The sequence below is a fragment of the Oreochromis niloticus genome, linkage group LG14 (genome assembly GCF_001858045.2).
Source record: "Oreochromis niloticus isolate F11D_XX linkage group LG14, O_niloticus_UMD_NMBU, whole genome shotgun sequence".
Lineage (NCBI taxonomy): Eukaryota > Metazoa > Chordata > Actinopteri > Cichliformes > Cichlidae > Oreochromis > Oreochromis niloticus.
The window spans coordinates 19,679,500-19,697,472 of record NC_031979.2 but is presented as its reverse complement, the minus strand read 5'-3'; the positions used below and the strand labels follow the sequence as shown (position 1 = coordinate 19,697,472).

General features: G+C 42.3%; 1 protein-coding gene and 1 long non-coding RNA gene across 2 annotated transcripts; both read right to left on the bottom strand.

The window, feature by feature from the left end:
- Nucleotides 1–3,543: 3,543 nt before the first annotated feature.
- Nucleotides 3,544–17,783, bottom strand: ccdc92ba (coiled-coil domain containing 92Ba). Its single transcript, XM_005463737.4, has 4 exons — nucleotides 15,950–17,783; nucleotides 15,553–15,693; nucleotides 11,452–11,499; nucleotides 3,544–8,943 (listed from the first exon to the last, which is right to left on the bottom strand). Exons 2-4 carry the CDS (start codon nucleotides 15,683–15,685, stop codon nucleotides 8,195–8,197), a joined length of 930 nt encoding a protein of 309 aa, XP_005463794.1. The 5' UTR covers nucleotides 15,686–15,693; nucleotides 15,950–17,783; the 3' UTR covers nucleotides 3,544–8,194.
- LOC112842185 (uncharacterized) lies at nucleotides 11,789–15,543 on the bottom strand. Its single transcript, XR_003213894.1, has 2 exons — nucleotides 12,865–15,543; nucleotides 11,789–12,695 (listed from the first exon to the last, which is right to left on the bottom strand). It is a non-coding gene; the product is annotated as an uncharacterized LOC112842185 (long non-coding RNA).
- Nucleotides 17,784–17,973: the final 190 nt, after the last annotated feature.

The following is a 17,973-nucleotide window of genomic DNA, read 5'->3' as shown; positions in this document are numbered from 1 at the left end:
AGTGCGTAGCATTTTATATCTTGAAGCATTCTTCCACATTTATTATTGGCTGTACTTTGCAAAGCCTTCACACAAAATCCCCTCAAAATGGTTAGAAAATAGAACAATAGCTGAAATAACAATTTTAATAGTTATTTGGATTTGGTGCTGTAAAACGAATATTTCACCCTCTCCTAATTTTTTTTTTTACCTCTCTGCTGTAAACCTCAAGGTCAGACGTCAACTTTTCTGAAAATCTTGTGACTCAAGAAGGAAGTATAATCTAAGATTTTCAAATTGATACCGTAGGCGCATCTACTAGAATGTTGAGGGTTAAAACTGGTGGATTACAGTATTATTGCATATTTTTCACACTTAAATGTTTCATCAAACAAACTTCAATATTAGAGAAAGATAACTTAAGTAAATACAACATGCAGTTTTCAAATGAAGATTTAATTTTTAAGGGTTAAATTAAAACGCTGTCCAAACCTACCTGCCCTTATCCAAAAAAGTAAAAATCATAAATTAGATGTGATTAAGTTTTGTGGAAAAATGAGTTCAATGTCAGTAGCCAGTCCTTGTTCTCATTATTGTCAGAACTGTTCAATCAAGACTCGAAATAGTCTCAAAACATATTATCCCATGATCTAAATAAATAACAGCTGAGAAACAAAGTCATTGACATCGATCAATCTGGAAAGGCCTTACAAATCCTTTTCTAAGGCTTTGCGATTCCAGCAAACTTGATGATGAGAGCCATTATGCACAAATGGATAAAACGTGGAACAATGGTGTACCTTCCCAGGAGTGGACAACCTACCAAAGTTACTCCAACAGCGCACCAACAACTCATTCAGGAGGTAATAGAAGAACCCAGAAAAACATCTAAGGAACTGCAGACCTCAGTTAAGGGCCGAGTTCATGATTCAACAATAAGAAAGAGGCAAAAATGGCATCCATGGGAGAGTTTAAAGGAGAAAACCACTGCTGACTAAAAAGAACAAAAAGGCTAATCTCGCATTTGCCAAAAAACATCTTGATGATCCCCAAGACGTTTGGGAAAATACTCTGTGAACTGATGAGACAAAAGCAGAACTTTCTGGAACGTTTGAGTCCATTAAATCTGATGTAAAACTAACACAGCATTTCATAAAAAGAGCACCATACTAACAGTCAAACGTGGTGGTAGTAGTCTGACGGTCTAGGTCAGCTTTGCTCCTTCAGGACCTGATTGACGTGCCATAATTAATAGAACCATGAATTATGCTCTTAAATCCTGAAGGAGAATGTCCGGCTATCAGTTTGTGCCCTGAAGCTGAAGCACACTTGGGTTATCTAGCAGGAAAATGATCTGAAACACACCAGCCAGTACACCTCTGAATACCTTAAAACAAAATGATGAAGGTTTTGGAGTGGCCTACTCTAAGTCTGGAGTTAGATCTGTTTGAGATGCTTTGCCATAACTTAAAACAGGCATTGGAGGTTTTTCATGCTGGAGAACTCTCCAATGTGGCTGAATTAAACAATTCTGCAAAGAAAAGTGTGCCAAAATTCCCCTTCTGCAATGTGAAAGAGTCATCTGCCATCTTATTGCCAGTTATCACAACTGCTTGATTGTAGTTCTTGCTAGATATATGTAAGGGGAATAACATACAGAAACAGTTTGGAAAATTGCATTTATATAAAAACAAATGATCAATGCCAAACTTCTTTTTAAGTTAGATCTATCAGAAGTTCAGACCACCTCTTACCATTGTTTTGTGTGTCCCACACAACACAGTTGACTTGTTTGGATCTTGTGTTGAAGTGACCAAGCTCCTTCAAATCTTTTGCACTTCACTCTAAGACTCTAGGCATACTTGTGTTTTGCAAAAGTGCAAAGGGTTGTCCTCAGTTATTAAACCGTAGTTACAAGCTCAGTTTGGTTTGAATAGACGGACGCGTTCTCTGCTTTTAAGATTAGATTTCAAACCTTTTAATTACTCTTGTAGTTTGAACTGGATTAGGCAACCATAGCCTCATGCTACTGGAGGATCTCCCATGATGGAGTGAGCACCTTTCTCCCCTCCTCTAATCTCTCCAGACAGATACCTCTCTGGAGGTAAATCTGCCTCCCCTACCACACCTTTCTAACCCCTCCAACCAGCCCAGTGTTTAATGTTATACTTGTTTTGTTTCCATGCTCTTCTTTTCATTATTCACTTTACCCTCACTCAACTGGTCGAGGCACATGGTCGCTCTCCACCAGGTTTGTTTCGGTTAAAAGGGAGTTTTTATCTCCCATCTGTCCTCAGGTGCTTGATTATAAGGGACTCATTGGATTTTATCTCTTCTGCTGAAAGGTCAATGCTGATGAAAGTAAGGTGCCCTGAGGCACCTGTTGTTGGTGCTTCACCAATAAAACAGAAGTGAATTCAGTTTGATTTCGCTGAACCTTAACAGTTTGACACAGATGGCATAAGCTTGTGTCACTCCTCACTTCCAGCAGCTCACTGAGATTCATCCATCCATTTATCTATCTATCCATCCATTCTCTATTACTCTCTGGGTTTGAGTCGCAAACACAGCAGTCTAAGCAGAGAACCCTCTCACCCCAGCCACCTTTTCCAGCTCATCCATGGGGACATTGAGTTGTTCCCAACCCAGTCGAGAGATATAATCTCTCCAGCGTGTTCTTGGTCCGCCCTGAGACAACCTCCCAGTAGGACATGCCCCAAACACCTCACCTAGGAGGTAAATGGACTGGTATTAGTAAATGTTTTTCCAGTCAGTTTGAGCACTCAGAGCTGTTTCTTACAGCAAATCTCATTCTGCGTTCACACACACATTCATGTAAGCAAATCTTTTTTATTGTTGCACACTTTGAAAATAACAATCTCACACAGTCACAGTCCGATGATGTGTCAGGGTCAACTCAGGGTTCAGTATAAGTCCAAGGATACTTTGAAATGTGAACTAGGGGAGCTAAGGGATCGGCCCTTGGGTTAGTAGACAAGCAAATCTTCCTCCTGAGCCACAGCCACTGTCTGTTCATACATAAAGTGCACAAAGCATCTGCTTTCTGCTAGGAAGTCTGCTTGCTAATCCAGGCAGACACAGACACTATGTTACACATAACCTGACACATGCAAAGTTGGGCTAGCCTGCATACTTTCTGAGCATGCAGGCTAGCCAGCTTGGATAGCCCCCCCCCCCCCCCCCCGCGACCCTGAAAAGGATAAGCGGCAGAGAATGGTTGATGGTTTAACCACCTTGTTTTCAGACAGAAACTAATCATATATTTTAATATTACTCACTCACATATTTTAATAGTAATATTTTACCATGTAACGGACCCATTCTTTGAGGGTAATGCTCATTCCAGATGAGCCACATCAAAGGAAACTATAATAAGACATAATTACAAAATAATTTAATCACTTTATTAACAAAGCAAGAAGCAGACTCGACAACCTTTCAGTTTATTTGGGTTACGGGTACAGTAAATCACTGTAGGAAGCAAACACAGTATATGCGGTAATCAGTCAATAGCAGATAACAACCCAGAGCAACATCTCTCTGTTTTGCATGTTGGGTATTATTGCTAGAAACCACATAACACATCAAACGAGATGCTTCACGGTGCCCTGAAAATTCTTCTGTAAGATGGAAAATCAACCAGGAGTCACCACAAAGACCTGGAAGAGTAAAACTGACAGAGATGCTGCTGCTGCTGTCATGCGACCGATATGAGGATTAGAGTCACATGAGCGTTTTGAAAGATGGAAGACGTTCTCTGCGGGTGTGTGCGGATCATTACCGTTTGTTTGCATGATGTGAGATATAGTATGCTATGCTCTGAGGCAGTGAAGATTTCGCTGAAAGAAAGACATCTTCGTTAGGCGTCGCACCGTTTGTCTTTGTGCTAATTTCAGTGGTGGGCCTCTTTGGCTCATTAGCGTTTTCCCTCAAGGCAGACAAGTCGTCAGTCTCTGAGTTGTAAAAACTGTAGCAAAGACGCGTACAGCAGCCAGTATTTTGATGTTACATAAAAAGCATGGATCATCTGCTGTAAAATCTATTAAACTGATGATTACAGGTGGATGGAGAGTTGAATCTACCTGGATAGGAGGTGCAGTGATTAACTCATGGAGTCTAACAGTCTAAAGCTCAGTTTTCCCTGTCGGAGAAACTGTTTTGGACAAGACAGCTTTGCACTTTTATCACCGACTGTCTCATAAAACTTGAGGAAGAATAGTGCACACGGTCATGCTAATGGCTTACCAGCTAAGAGGTGAATGGAAACCCTCGTCATGTTTGCATTTCTTTGCTAAAAAACAAAACAAAAACAAAAAAAATTGGTGTATTTCACTCAGGTTGCAGCCAGGCAGTCTCAGGTGGCATAAGAATATGCCCATTTACTCACTGCTGTGTCACGTGCAGCATATCATCAAATCCCTTAACATTTAGCGTAGCAACTCATCTCATAAAGAGTCAGTGACAAAACTTTAAAATGGAACAATCCATCGGACAGTTCAGAAAAATATAAAGCGAAAACACTGAGCTGAAAAATTACAAAGATAGAAACTATTTTCACGCCTTACATCAGCTGACCTCACCTACTCATAATATATAAATATACAATATATATTGCTTTTTTAATAATAGTCCTACAAACATGATGCTAAGCCGCTAACCGGTGGCTTAGGAGTGAAAGAAAATCCTCACAATCATATTCAGTCTTACAGGAAGACTCACATCAAGCTGCGGTTACTCAGTTAGGTCATGGCTCAAGGAAAGCGTTGAAGAAAAACTGTGATCTGACTTATATGCAAACCCCAACCAGAGTTGTATAAAAGGAAACCATCCGTTAAGTAAAGTAGTTTCCTTTGAGTCCGTGTCCACGTTTATTACATCACGACTCCTCTTATATATTATAAGGCAGTAGTTGCAGTAGTGTATATGATGGTAAAGTCATAAAAGGGCGCTGTTAATGCAAGCCGTAGCATAAAAGGTTGATTTCACCTGCTTGCTTCATGCTGTTTGCTCATTGTTTCACTAGGGGCCACCATATGCATGTGTTTTGATAATAGAGGATAACAGCCACTGCATCCGTGTGCACTCACAAGGCTAGTTTGGGAATTTGTTAAATGTGTTTAAAAAAAAAATGTGAAAGGAAATTCCATCAAAACAGTCAGCCGGCTCTTCAGTGTAAGACACATCATCAGACACATCGGAAACCTAATTTTGTTTTCCTGAGGTAAAAAAAAAAGTGAAACAAACAACACAAGACCCTCAAACACAAATGCCGAAGAAGGCGTCGTCCGTGTGTGTTTTCTGTACACAACCCACACCTGAGTAAAGTGCACAGTCCAGTGAGTCAGAACTGATTATCACCAGCATGTGGCCTGTTTACACACAAAGCAGTCCCTGCAAAGGAAAGGCAGCACACCACTCCAATCCATCGCTTCTTAAAACATACAGACCGAAGTTTCACGTGGCCGACCTCTCCTCCATTAGAGACAGGCACTGATAAAATATACTGTGTACCCTAAAGGAATTAAGTTATTTATTTTCACATTGTATCACTACCGCTATTTAAAAATGAATGAGAAGTTGTGATGCTTTCTTAGTAATGTAAGTGATAATATTTTGTCTTCTGTTGTTTGCTAATGTTTTTTTTTTTACCTGTGGGCTGAGATTGATGTAGACAAACAAAGGCTAATGACCTTTAGTACCTTTCGGGACTTTAGATTTCCATGATTCACAGTTCAAAATAATCCGTCTTCATCTTATACTTGCCCTCATCCACTAACTGAAACATGCTGTTGTAGCTCCGTACCTTTTAAACCAGCCTTCTTCTGATTGGTTGCCTCTCATAAGCAGAAGGTTTAGACGATAGGTGGGTGGAGCCTGAGAGGATCACATAAGGATATCTCCTCCCTTCATCATGCAGAGGCAGTAGTCTGAGCTTTTGCCTTACATACAGTACTTAAGAAATGTATTAGACCACCACCCAGTGTAAGTTTTATGCCTCAGCTGCCCTAAACGAACAGTATCGATAATTTTTTTTAATGTTTCTGTAATGGTTAATCCTCTGTATGCACATTTTTAATGCTAAAATATAATTATTGTTGTCAATTATTACTTTCAAATTAGCTGCTGTAGAGAAAAAAAAAAGCATAAAAACAATAGCAAAGCACATTATTATTTTTTGGTTTAGATGCCAAATTATATGAATTTACTTGCATTCCTGAACAGAAATTTTTTTAAACGTTATCCTTCACGGAGACGTCCAGTTAGCCGGATTAAATTTGGGCATAAAAAAATGAATTCAGTTCAGTGAATTCAAAAATTTTTTTTAGTTTAAACAAGTTAATTTTGAAAATATTGTTATTTTCTTGTTTTTAACAACAGGTGATCTAATAAATTTGTTAAGAACTGTTTTAGAGGTCCACTCTAAAACAGCGGTCCCCAACCTTTTTTGCGCCACGGATTTATGTCCGACAATATTTTCACAGACCTGTCTTTAAGGTGTCGCGGACAAATACAACAAAACAAAACAAAACCAGTACCGGTACAAAAAAAAGAAGACTTATTCATAACACACGGGAAAAGACGCAGGGAAACAGAGTTAACGATAAAAAAAAAATAAAAAAAATATGAATTTCACACCTGATCCTCAACCCTCGCGGCCCTATACCAAACGACTCACGGACCGGTACTGGTCTGTGGCCCGGTGGTTGGGGATTGCTGCTCTAAAGTGTATCACGATCTGGTCACTAACCAAAACAGTGAAGGTGGGCTGTAGGAAAACTCTTTGTTGTTAGTTGAAACACCGATTGGCTGCTTTGCACATGGCAACAGTTTGCCTTCAGGCTTTCTGTGATGTGGGTGACATTGTTAAACAGGTGTACTCTGACTCAAACCAGCCTTGTAGTTTTGTTGCCCAAACGTAACCAGGCCGCCGTGTTAGGGAGTCTTTCTCACAGATTATATATATATTTTTTTTAACTACCTCAGTTTCCGACTTGCGCATTTACTGTTTGGCACTCTGGTATTCTGCTGGTTACAGAGAAGAGTTTAGGGCCAGATTTACTAAAAGGGGCAAAATGGCGTGTTTTACAAAAGTTGCGCTGCCTTTTAAACGGTCAATTTCAGTATCAAGCTCAAAAAATAAGATCTGCTTTTATTCTGTGTTAAATATCGGCACAATTAAAAGTAAATCGCATTATTAAATTAGTGTGCGTGCTTGATTAAAACATTCTCCTTCCTATATTTTGCACCTTGAGAAGGGAACTCCCAAAATTACGTATTTAATATTAACATATCACACCCAATCTTGTCACTGTGATCTCCTTCTGAATACTGATAGTACTTTTTACTGTGCCGGGGCAACGTTTTAGTAAATCTGGCCCTTAGTGCCTGTTGAGTGAGCAAGATATTCATTTTAGACATGGCCTTGATCCCTGACTGAGATATCTAAAGCCACTAGAACCTCTCTTAATGTCATCTTAATTGTCTGCTGTGAAAAAGGTCTAAACCACTGATGATTTGTACCTTGCAAAAATAATCAGTCAAGGCAATAAAAATAATTGCCTTGACTGATTACTTCTGTTTTTCAGATTATACCGAGGATTAAGATGAAGATTAAATCAGATGGAGACCAGATTTTGATGCATGGTTATGGATATTTTTTTTTTTTTTTAAGAAGTCAAAAAGAAAAAAAACAGTTTCTATTTAAAGTGAGGAATTTCCTGGGGATCAATCATTATTTCGTGTGCCCACAACCTCAGATATGTTCAGCTGTGCCGCACGCAAACACCCGGCCACCTAGGGTGATTTATGAAGGGTCTTTAAAGGTCACAGCTGCCTGGGTAACACAACTACCACAACAGCTTCTAGTCCACTCTAAATGACTGCTACCACGGTCAAACTCAAACCAAGAAGGGGGGGCTACCATAAAATAAGGCCCCACAGAGTATCTGACAGCAGTGTAAACAATTCCTTCCAGTTTAAAAGACTGACCTAAAGTGACACTTACTGACTTTTGCGAGTTATTTAAGGTTACTTCAAAGTTCATATTTAAAAAAGAGCATATGGTGAGTGTGATATAATAAAATGGCTAAAACCAGTCTCAGTATTGATTCAGTCAAGGTGCAGAACAACAATTACCACCAGTAACAGTCTGACAGATGATACAGTGGTCGAAATGCACACGTCACAGTAGTTGCTAATCTGCTTGCGTCTCCGCAGCGTTGCTCCGCAGAGGTGCTGCTGCTGCTGCTGAAGACACCAGTCTAGCAGCTTCATCTTGGGGCTCCACTGGCCCTTCCCCACCTCCCGCCCCTTCCTCGTCCTCCTCTTCTTCCTTCTCCATGCCCAGTGGAGGCTGTCTTTGTGCCACATTGTGCCTGGAGCGGGCCCTGTGCCTTCGAGGGTGGAGGAAGAGAGCAGGGTCCGGCATGGCTGTGGGCTCTGCAGGGCCCATCACTTTCTCTATCGGCACACACTCTCGGGAACGCTCAACTCTCGAGGAAGCCCTAGCGCTCTTACGTTTTGGTTTAACCACAGGAGAAGACGGGGAAGCTCCTGAAAGCATCTGTGGAGAAACTGTGGAGTTATGCTCAGCACCGTACTGGAGCCCCTGGTTGTTGGCCCTGGAAAGCAGTCCCTGCCTCTGCTGCATCCGCTGCTGGTGCAGTTTCTGCCTGGCAGCGTGCAGCTGGAAGGAGAGGTATGCCGCGGCCTCGGTTTGTTTCTGCAGCTCCGTGTTAAGGACGGTCGAACAGTGGCTGCGGCTTTTCAGCTCCTCCAGAAAATGGCGCTCTTTTTGCTTGAGATTGGCTCTGAGAACTCCCACCAAAGCCCCTTTCTGAGTGAGCTCCTTCCTAATCTCCCCCAAGGCGCACTCCTTTTCTGCCAGACGGTTTTCCACCTCCAGACTGCGAGCTTCCAAGAGCTCCTCTTCCTCCTGCAATTCTGATGCAGACCAGAAATGCAAATTATGAACATGAAGAGTTTTAGAATAAAGTTTGTTTCACATTTAAGGAAACCTCTGTGATATGCAACATACTCTCCTCTGTTTTACCATCCATTCATCCATCAATCCATCTTCTGCTGTAGAGACACCCAGACCTCCCATGTCCCACCCATCTCCTCAACTGTTGAGGTGCTCCCTCATAACATAATCTATCCATTTTTTTCCTACCACAGAGCCTCCTCCCAGTTTACCATGCCCAAAATACTTCACTTAGGAGGCGCCAAAACAGCTCCTTTAAATTTGGAGGAGCAGCATTAACCCTGAGCTACTCCTAAATGACCGAGCTCCTCAGTCAGTCTCTAAGGAGCCCAGACACCCGTGAGAGGAATCTCATTTTCTGCTGTTTGCATCAGCAATCTAATTATTTTGGTCACTACCCACAGCTGATGGCCATAATAGCGTAGATCGACCAGTAAGTCGACAGATTTGTTGTGAAGCTCAGCTGCGTCTTCACCATGAAGACAGAGCTGAGCTGAGACTGGTACAGCATCCACATTACTGCAGACGCTGCACCGATCCATCTGTCAATCTCCTGCTCTCATTTCCATCCTGGGGTGGGGATGCCACCATTTTTCTTTATGTGATAAAATAATCAGAATGATTTTTTCAGGAGAAATAAAAACATTTTCTCCTGAGCTAAAAAATGAAAAGAGAAATATTTTCTGACTAATAAATAATCAAAATTCTCAATCAATCACTATTTTTTGTCAGTGGATCAAACTAATATTGTCCTTGTTTCCATTCTGATGTTTGATAATGAACCGAGTCATTTTTTGTGAGGCCGTTTGGTCCATATTAGGGGAAAATATGTGTGTGACTGTGATATTTGATATCTTTAATATGTCCTGCCAACAGCAGGCCGACTGATGCTCACATGCAGAATTTGTGGATCAGAGAAAAACAGAAGCTACAGCTTGATTCATGTGTTTTACTTCTTATCACCAAAGCAGAGTTAATGCTGCTCCATAAGCATTTATATTCTGTACAGTATGCAAAGCTTGTCCTCACAACACATTCCCACATTTAAACAGACTGCACAGACACAGACTTTCATTCAGGCTACTACTCGACGCCTTCTCTGCCAAGGTCAGGTTTAACACAGCACACTGCTTATTGCCTTTTCTCTTTTTTGCCTCTGTAGACGAGCTTTCGTCTCTTTTTATTTCAGTAAAATTCCCCACGGGGATGAGAGGCAGGTATGGATGAAAAGCCCTGAGTCAGTGCGGTTACCTCAGGGCTTACTGAGCTGAAGAAGCTGCTGGAGGAGCAGGAGGAGCAGGGGATTATAACCACAGAGGCCGGCATTGACCCTCCTGCCCAGAGGGAAACCGACCTGGAAAATCTTAATAAGCTGCTTCATATACTGACAAAAGCTTTGAATTTGGGGGTCTGTCTATGACAGGCCTTTTGTTGTGTTTCATCTCTGTTACTCATTTTTTTCTTTATTTTCTCAATTTTTCTTACAGGATCGATCCTCTGAAGGCCGATCTGCTTCTCTTTCGCCCATCACCACACCCCACCTAAACTCATACGCCTGCTATAGAACTACCTAATGTGAACTTTACGTCCTTCCATACGCCTCCATGTCTGCAGCCGACTGCACTCTGCCGCCTTTCCTTTCGCCTTAATTGCCCTCCTCTCTCTCCCTTGTTACTTCTCTCCTTTCTTTTCCTCTCTCGTTTCCTACATCTCCTTCTCTCTCGCTCTCAGCAAAATCTGTAAGTGGACACCCCCACCGGGACCTCGAGGAAAAAACAGGAGAGCAGAAGACGAAAAAGAGGATGGATCAATTTGCCAGGGTGAGGAGGAGAACACAGGGCTGTGCTGCATGATGTATCGTGAGTGGGGGGATAACCTGCCCTGGATAAAGTAGATGGGATCTAATGGCTGAGTAATGCAGCCAGGCACAACTCCTCCACCCCCGCCCCCCGCACTGTTTACAAGCACACACACATTTATACAGCCTTTTGACTGCTCTTTCTGGAGTCTGTCTCTAATTCGCTGTGACAAAATGGTGCCTCTCTCTGCACTGAGCCACCTCCAACGACCATCAGCCGTGAGCCGAGCATGTGGAGGTATGCTTTAGCCGCTGATACTGTGTTTTCATCTTACATGTGAAGCTGTAGCATCTTTTTACACATGTGGTTTCACCAAAGACTCCTCCCTCCTGAAGAGAGTGGTAGCGGTGACTGACAAAGATCTGTCCCCTGGAGGATGCAAGGGTGGGAGCATGGAGAGAGACAGGGGTCGTCTGGGGGTTGAGGCTGAGTATGGTGAGGGTGAGGTAAAACTAGCTCGGGGAGATGTAAACATGTGGCTGTCTTTGTGTCCTCAAAGCCCAAAAAAACATGACAAAAAATCCAAGAGGCATGAACACCGTCAGGCACGTCAGAGAGACGAGGACGAGGAAGAGCCTGCGAAGGGAGCCGATGTGAACTCAAACATACCTATTTGACTCCTGCCCGGAGGCTTCATCTTCAACTCGCTTGTCAACTCTGAAAAATGCAAGAGACACACAAAGACAGCAGGAAGAGAGAGAAATCAAATAATCAGAGATTAAACGCAGGCGATCAGAGTCTTATTAAAGCTGTATGCTGACAGTTTGTGTTTGCTGCTTCTGCTGGTTAACATAACAGATGCTCGATGCAGTACATCCTCGGCGAGCTCATGCATAATTTATGAAACAAAATCTGAAACTTTACATCAAAGACTGAGTGCTACAGACTGCCACAGTCTGGATCTGTAAGGACACATTTGTCATATTAGCATTTTATTTTATTATCCTTATTTTTGGGATACAGGAGTGAAATCAGCAGGGTGGAAAAAGCTGCTTTTGACTGATTTTCTGATGTATATTTTTTCCATTTTTTACCTCCTAAGTCTCTACGAGCTTGATTTGGCAAATCCAGCCCCAAAAGTGTTTCGTGCCTCCTCCGGGGATCTTTTGCTTCTTAAACAAACGTGTAAACCACTACACTGTGGAGCCACTCTCAGTGAAGTCAGAATATACTTAAATAAAAATTCAATCCCTTTGAGCTGTGCCGCATTTAATAAAACATCCGATGAAGATAAACATCCCGTCGTCCTTTGTTCAAGAGAATCATTTCAACCTAAAGCCACAGCTTAAAATCATATCATATAAAGTTCCCTTATGTTATATTATTAGTTCTTTTTTTTCCCCCTTGTATAGCGGGTGAAGATGTGCATCTTACTGTTGTATCTGTGTCTCCCTTATGCTTCGTCTGGCTTTTATGTCTCACATTAGGAGCTGAGTCCATTTCACTTGAGCCATAAAAGAAAAGCAAGCAGATTAGAGGCACCAGAAACTCAGCAGCTTTTCTGGACAATAAAACACATCTGATCAAATAATCAAGCCATTAATGCCTTTTTTTTTGTATATCAGGCAGGAGCAACAGTGGCGAATAGTGGCAGTGATGTTAAAAGATGCTCACAGTGTGATATGCAGGATATTTTTAGATGGATAAAATAAAGCATTTCTGATATGATAAGATAACGTGTCAGACTGAAGTATTCAGTCGTTGAGTGATTTTTGGACTATATTTCTGCATATAAGTGGGTGCTTGTGTGTGCAGAGGGGCAGACTGCTGGTTGTGTCTGTCCTGTCAGTCATCTCGACGGTCATCCACAGCAGCCTGACTGCAGCAGGAAAATCTCCACATTCAGCCTTTTTCTGCACACACCACAACACAGAGAGCGGTGCTTCATTTAATTCCCCCGTGACCACAAAAACTCTTATTCTCTTGAGATATTCGAGTTTATTTAAGTCCGAAATTATGAGCAGTGAACTTGAAGCTTTTTTCTGATGGAAGTATTTGCAGTGTATACAGAACAGTCTGTACCATCATGTGCATGTGGCTTGGTTATCCCTAGCCTTTCTTCTCCTCTTGCTCTCTCTGTTACACCCTTTCTCCTTCCCTCTGCAGTCAGCATACTGTAACACACCCACCCATGCAGCTGGCATGAAGAGAGAAAGACAGATGGGGGGGTGTGGGGGTGGGGGGGAGTTAAGGAAGGAAGGAAGGAAGGTAGGTGTGAAAAAGGAAAGGGGAGCTCCAGAAAGGCACACTCAGTGATTGCACCCAAATGTGAGTGACTTCGAGAGCATCTTATTTTCTAGTTATCACCCTCATTCACAGCTTCCATGAGCCTTGAAACTCCGTGAAATTCATTTAGCAGTGGGGAGCGCAGAATAAGCGTAACTCTAAGAATTATTCCTGACAGTGAAAATGAGGCACTCAGCACATTGCAACATCCAGCGTGTGCAACACTTTGTAGGTCAGTCTTATCTCCTGCAGCCTGACTGAGCGTTCAAGGCTTTTGTTTAGTCGATTCAACCTTGAACGTTGCAAAGATATGTGGAAGGACAAATGCAACTCGTTTCCGGGATGCACAAAAAGTGCATTAGACCAGACAGGAAGACCTCATTTACAAACAGTGATGCAGCTTGTAGCTTATGAAGAAAGCAGCGCCTTTATGTGCTGATTAGGAACGCTGAGTTGAGAACAGTGGAAAAAAAAAGGCAGAACTAATGTGCACAACAACACCGTCAGCCCAACCTTGCAGTAACCTTCCACGCTTTATTAGTGAGCTGGCAGGGTACACCTCTGAGTCCTGCAAACTGCATTAGCCTATCTGCTCCTCAGTGCCTCAAGTTAGGAATAAAAATGTTCAGCAAAGAAAACTAACTAATCCGTGACAAGCAAATATTCAAAGACCACGGACAAAAAAAGCGACCGCTCCGCACACAAACGGCTCTCCTCCTTTCCTTTTCCTTGCTTGTTTAGATACATACGACTGTTTGATCTTTGCCTTAAAAAGACATGTGCATGGAAAACCTTTTAACAGATTTTCCACTCTGGCCCGACGGCATCATAAGAAGCTTTAAAGATGCTCAGCAGCAACAGGAGCTGCTGAGCATTGTTTTTAGTGAGTGCAATCCCACAGAAACCTCTGAGGAATGTGGAAATTAAAGGCAACACCAAACTGGAGTGAGGAGAGCAGGCCGATGCCACCAACTGCTGAGGAAAGATGATTTATTTGTGCACACGTACTTCTGGGGGTGGAAATGCACTGTACTGTCTTTATGCAGCTTTGGCCTCGTTTCCTTGCAGCTGACAGAAATATGACTGAAGCTCCACGTGGACCAAAAAAACCCTGCTATAAACAATCTGTAAGAGCCCCACATTACAGTGGGAGAGCCCACAGAAACAAAAGGAAAGGAGGAGGAGGAGATGGCAAAGAGCTGGCCAGCTCTCTCTCTGTTGGTGGTGTCACTGCCACACACAGCTGCACTGAGCAGATGTGACATGTGTGCGGGAGAAACACAAAATAATGGACCCAGCCCTTCCCCCATCCTCCTCCACCCCCTGCAATCCTCTTCATATGGATTACTAAAGCTATAGGATCTATGGATTAATTACAAAGCACGTGTATTTCTGTGTCTGTCAATTAACTAATGTGTGTGCTGCTGGTTGCATACTGGGGACAAAAATCTGTTCACATAACAGGATTCACGTCCCAGCCAGTGATGATCTATTTTAGGTTTTTAAGCTAGAATTATTATAACAAGGTTGGTGGTTAGCCAGAAATAAACAAAAACATCTTCAGAAGACGGCTAATACCAGACTGTGTGTGTGTGTGTGTGTGTGTGTGTGTGTGTGTGTGTGTGTGTGTGTTTTCATGTACATCTGCATGCTTGATTGAATGGAAGAAGGCACCATCCATTAGGCACCAAACAGGAAATGATGCAATCTACAGGAATTGTAGCATGACATCATCATGTAAGCATTGTCTGGCACTGACTGGTGCTGCAGACACACATTAGAAGAACAATGAGGACACACACACACACACACACACACACACACACACAGGTTTTAGCTCAGTGGATGTGTCTCCTTAAAAAAATTAAATGTTATAATTCAGTGAAATCAGTGAAATGACAGGATCAGAATATCAGAGTTTCTGATGGTTTATTGTGAGGTTAAAACCCCATTTAAAGGCTGTTATCCAAAATCTCAGTAAATCCTTTCTCTGAGGGTAAAAGGTCAATTAGATTGGTCTTTGCTGATTAATAAAGAGCTGCAGCAGCTAAAAAGAAAACACCAGCAATGCCTAAAGAGGATTAGCCAAAAGGATTCTTCAATTAAATGTGAACTCATAAGACCGCAAATGATTAAAAATGAAAATGTACATTAAAAATGTACCTTCCAGTGTCCACTCTGTACTTTTTTGGGGAGGGGTTTTCTTTTTTCTTTTTTTAAACGCACCTTGGAAACTTTGACATTGTGTATCCTCACATCTTATCTTCTATAAAGTAACAGAAGTCATTTAAAATAAACATATAGCAGAAACCCAAGAGGAAAAACTGGTTTAAAGAAGCCAGGAAGTACTCCTGCTGATTCTCTAAAGGTCATGTGGTTAAATATATTTTAGCGTCAGTAGAAGTAGGGGTCAGGTAGAGTTTTTTTTTAGGGCTTTTCTTTCAAAAACAGCAGCAGCAGCAACAGCAGCTGAGAACCCCTCACCTGTGCATCGTTTCTGCAGGGAGAGGATCTCCAGGTGAAGACCATGGAGCATGGAGAGGTGCTCCTTCCTGAGGAACACCATGCTCCTCTCCACACTCTCTGTCTGCTGAGACAAACTCCTCTCATCGCCCATGGCTGAGTCTAAAGAGACGAGAGAAGGGGAGAGAATCTGCGTTTACTCCAGCCAGACACTAACTTAGAAATTCAGATTACAGCCTCGGAGCTCCAGCGGCTCCACGTAACTTTGTCTTCAGCGGGAAGTGCACGCTCGGAATTGAGGTCATGCTGGAGCTATAAATAAGGCATTGATAACCCAAAAAAAAAAAAAAAAAAAAAAAAAAAAAAAATCAAGCCTGATCGATAACCTCGACTTGTATTTCATTAGATAATTGCTTACCTTTAAATTGACGTTAAGTATCAAAATGTGAAGAAATGTGATTTGCTAGCGTTATAAATACGTCCTCCGATCCGGGCATGCTGGCCTCCGGCGTCGGTCCAAATCCTGCGGGCTGCCGCATTCACCCAAAGACATTTTATCTGGAGCGTTTAAGTGCTTTTCAGCAGCATGTGACGCTGTTTGATCAGAGGATGAAGAGCAGGAGGAGGAGGAGAAGGCTGGATGGGTGCGTAAAAATGCAAAACGACGCATGGCACCGCGATCCGCCGACACCAAAAACAATCCCTGCTGCAACATCTGCAGGGTCGATCATCAGCAGCAGGAACATGAAGCTGCTTTGAAAACCGACGAGCGAAGTGCGCAGTCCATTTTTTTTCTTAACGTGCGCACCTTTCCTCCGCTCCCACCGACTGAGGCGTCATCAAGCTGCTGGATGAGCAGCGAGTTGAAGACGGTGATGAAAACAAGCCATCGTGACCAGAACACGCGAGAACATCGTACGACGGGGTCAGTCCGCCAGCTGATTGGCTGAGCGGCACATCACCGCTCCGAGTCGACTCTGTGGAGGATCGATGCGCAGCTCGTGCGTGTAAAGACACGAAACTTTAAAGCCTCGCGTGCACGAAACGTGTTTGCTTTGTGCACTTTAATGAAAGGATGGGCGTGATTCCAGCACCGTGGACAGCGAGACAAGAGGGCTGCTGCAGTGGTTCTTAACATGAGGTCTGGGGACCTCATTTGGACCTTTTGGGAGTTGTTTACAGGACAAGGAATGCAAGTTAATAGTAATAATAATAACAGGAGCACCTGAGAATGAGGGCTATGCTAAGACTTTGATGTTTTATGCTCATGCCAGCATTGTTAATATGGAAATCTAGTGTAGTATATAAATCTTTTGTGTCATTATGAAGTCATATAATTTTGTATTGAGAAAGTAAACTTCCATTTTTACTTTCAAACAAAGAAAGTGCTTATGCCCCCCAGTGATTATTATATTGCTCTAAAGTTTTGGAGAGCACCTAACCTATAACCAGCGGCAGATCTGGAAAATTTTACATGGGGCAAAGGAGGGGCAAGAGGTCTAGGCAGAGTGGCACAAATAAACGACTAGATTTCTGTAAGCTGTGAAAAACTTGACTTATTACTCAATATGGCTTCTTAACTTTTTTTTTCCAATATGAACTTTGACCTTGGGCTCTAACAGTGAAGGCCAAGGTCAAATGCTTAGCCAACCTAGCTACTCATGTCCCCCAAGCGCTAGTATATTCTGAAGTTTGAAGACGTGACCTTGAACAGATTTTCACCAAAATTAAATCAGCTCGAGCTGTTCCCGGTATCTACCATCACTCAAAATTAGAACATTTAAAAACTGTGGATGCCAGAGTGCTAACAAAGAGACAGACAAACAAACTGATCCGATTACATACTCCCTCCTTCAGGGGGGAGAATAAAAAACAAAAACACTGACTGTCACTCCCTCTCAGCCTCCTGGTAGATGCACCTATAGCCTAAATTTGAAAATCGTAGCTGATTATCAGAAAAGTTGATTTTTCTAAATTTGACCTTGAGGCCAAGGTTGCTAAAATTCGAACTCATCCAACATTTTTACTCTTCTCGAGTCCAGGGTAGTGGTTGCACAGCTGGAGCCTATCCCAGCTGCACACCTGGTCAGGTCTCCAGTCCCCTGTAGGACTAAGTGAAGAACATACAACATGAATGTAGGTCTGTGTAAAGTTAATTCGGGCTATAAAGAAGTAAACGCTGTTTGCATTTCTTTCTAAAACTTGTTAACCTATCTATCTTTTCGTAGATTCACTGCGATCTGTACATTTTAATGCACTTATAATAGCAGAAGATGGAGTATGGACAAAAAAAACCTGTTAAAATAGTTCTGGTCTGGTTTTTCAAAATAAAAGAAGAGGTCACCACAGTGAGGAGTGCCACGTTTCATTTGATAGCACATCCTTCCTGACTTAACCCCAAAAGCATTCGTGTCATCTCCCCGGACCTTTTGTTTCTTTAAA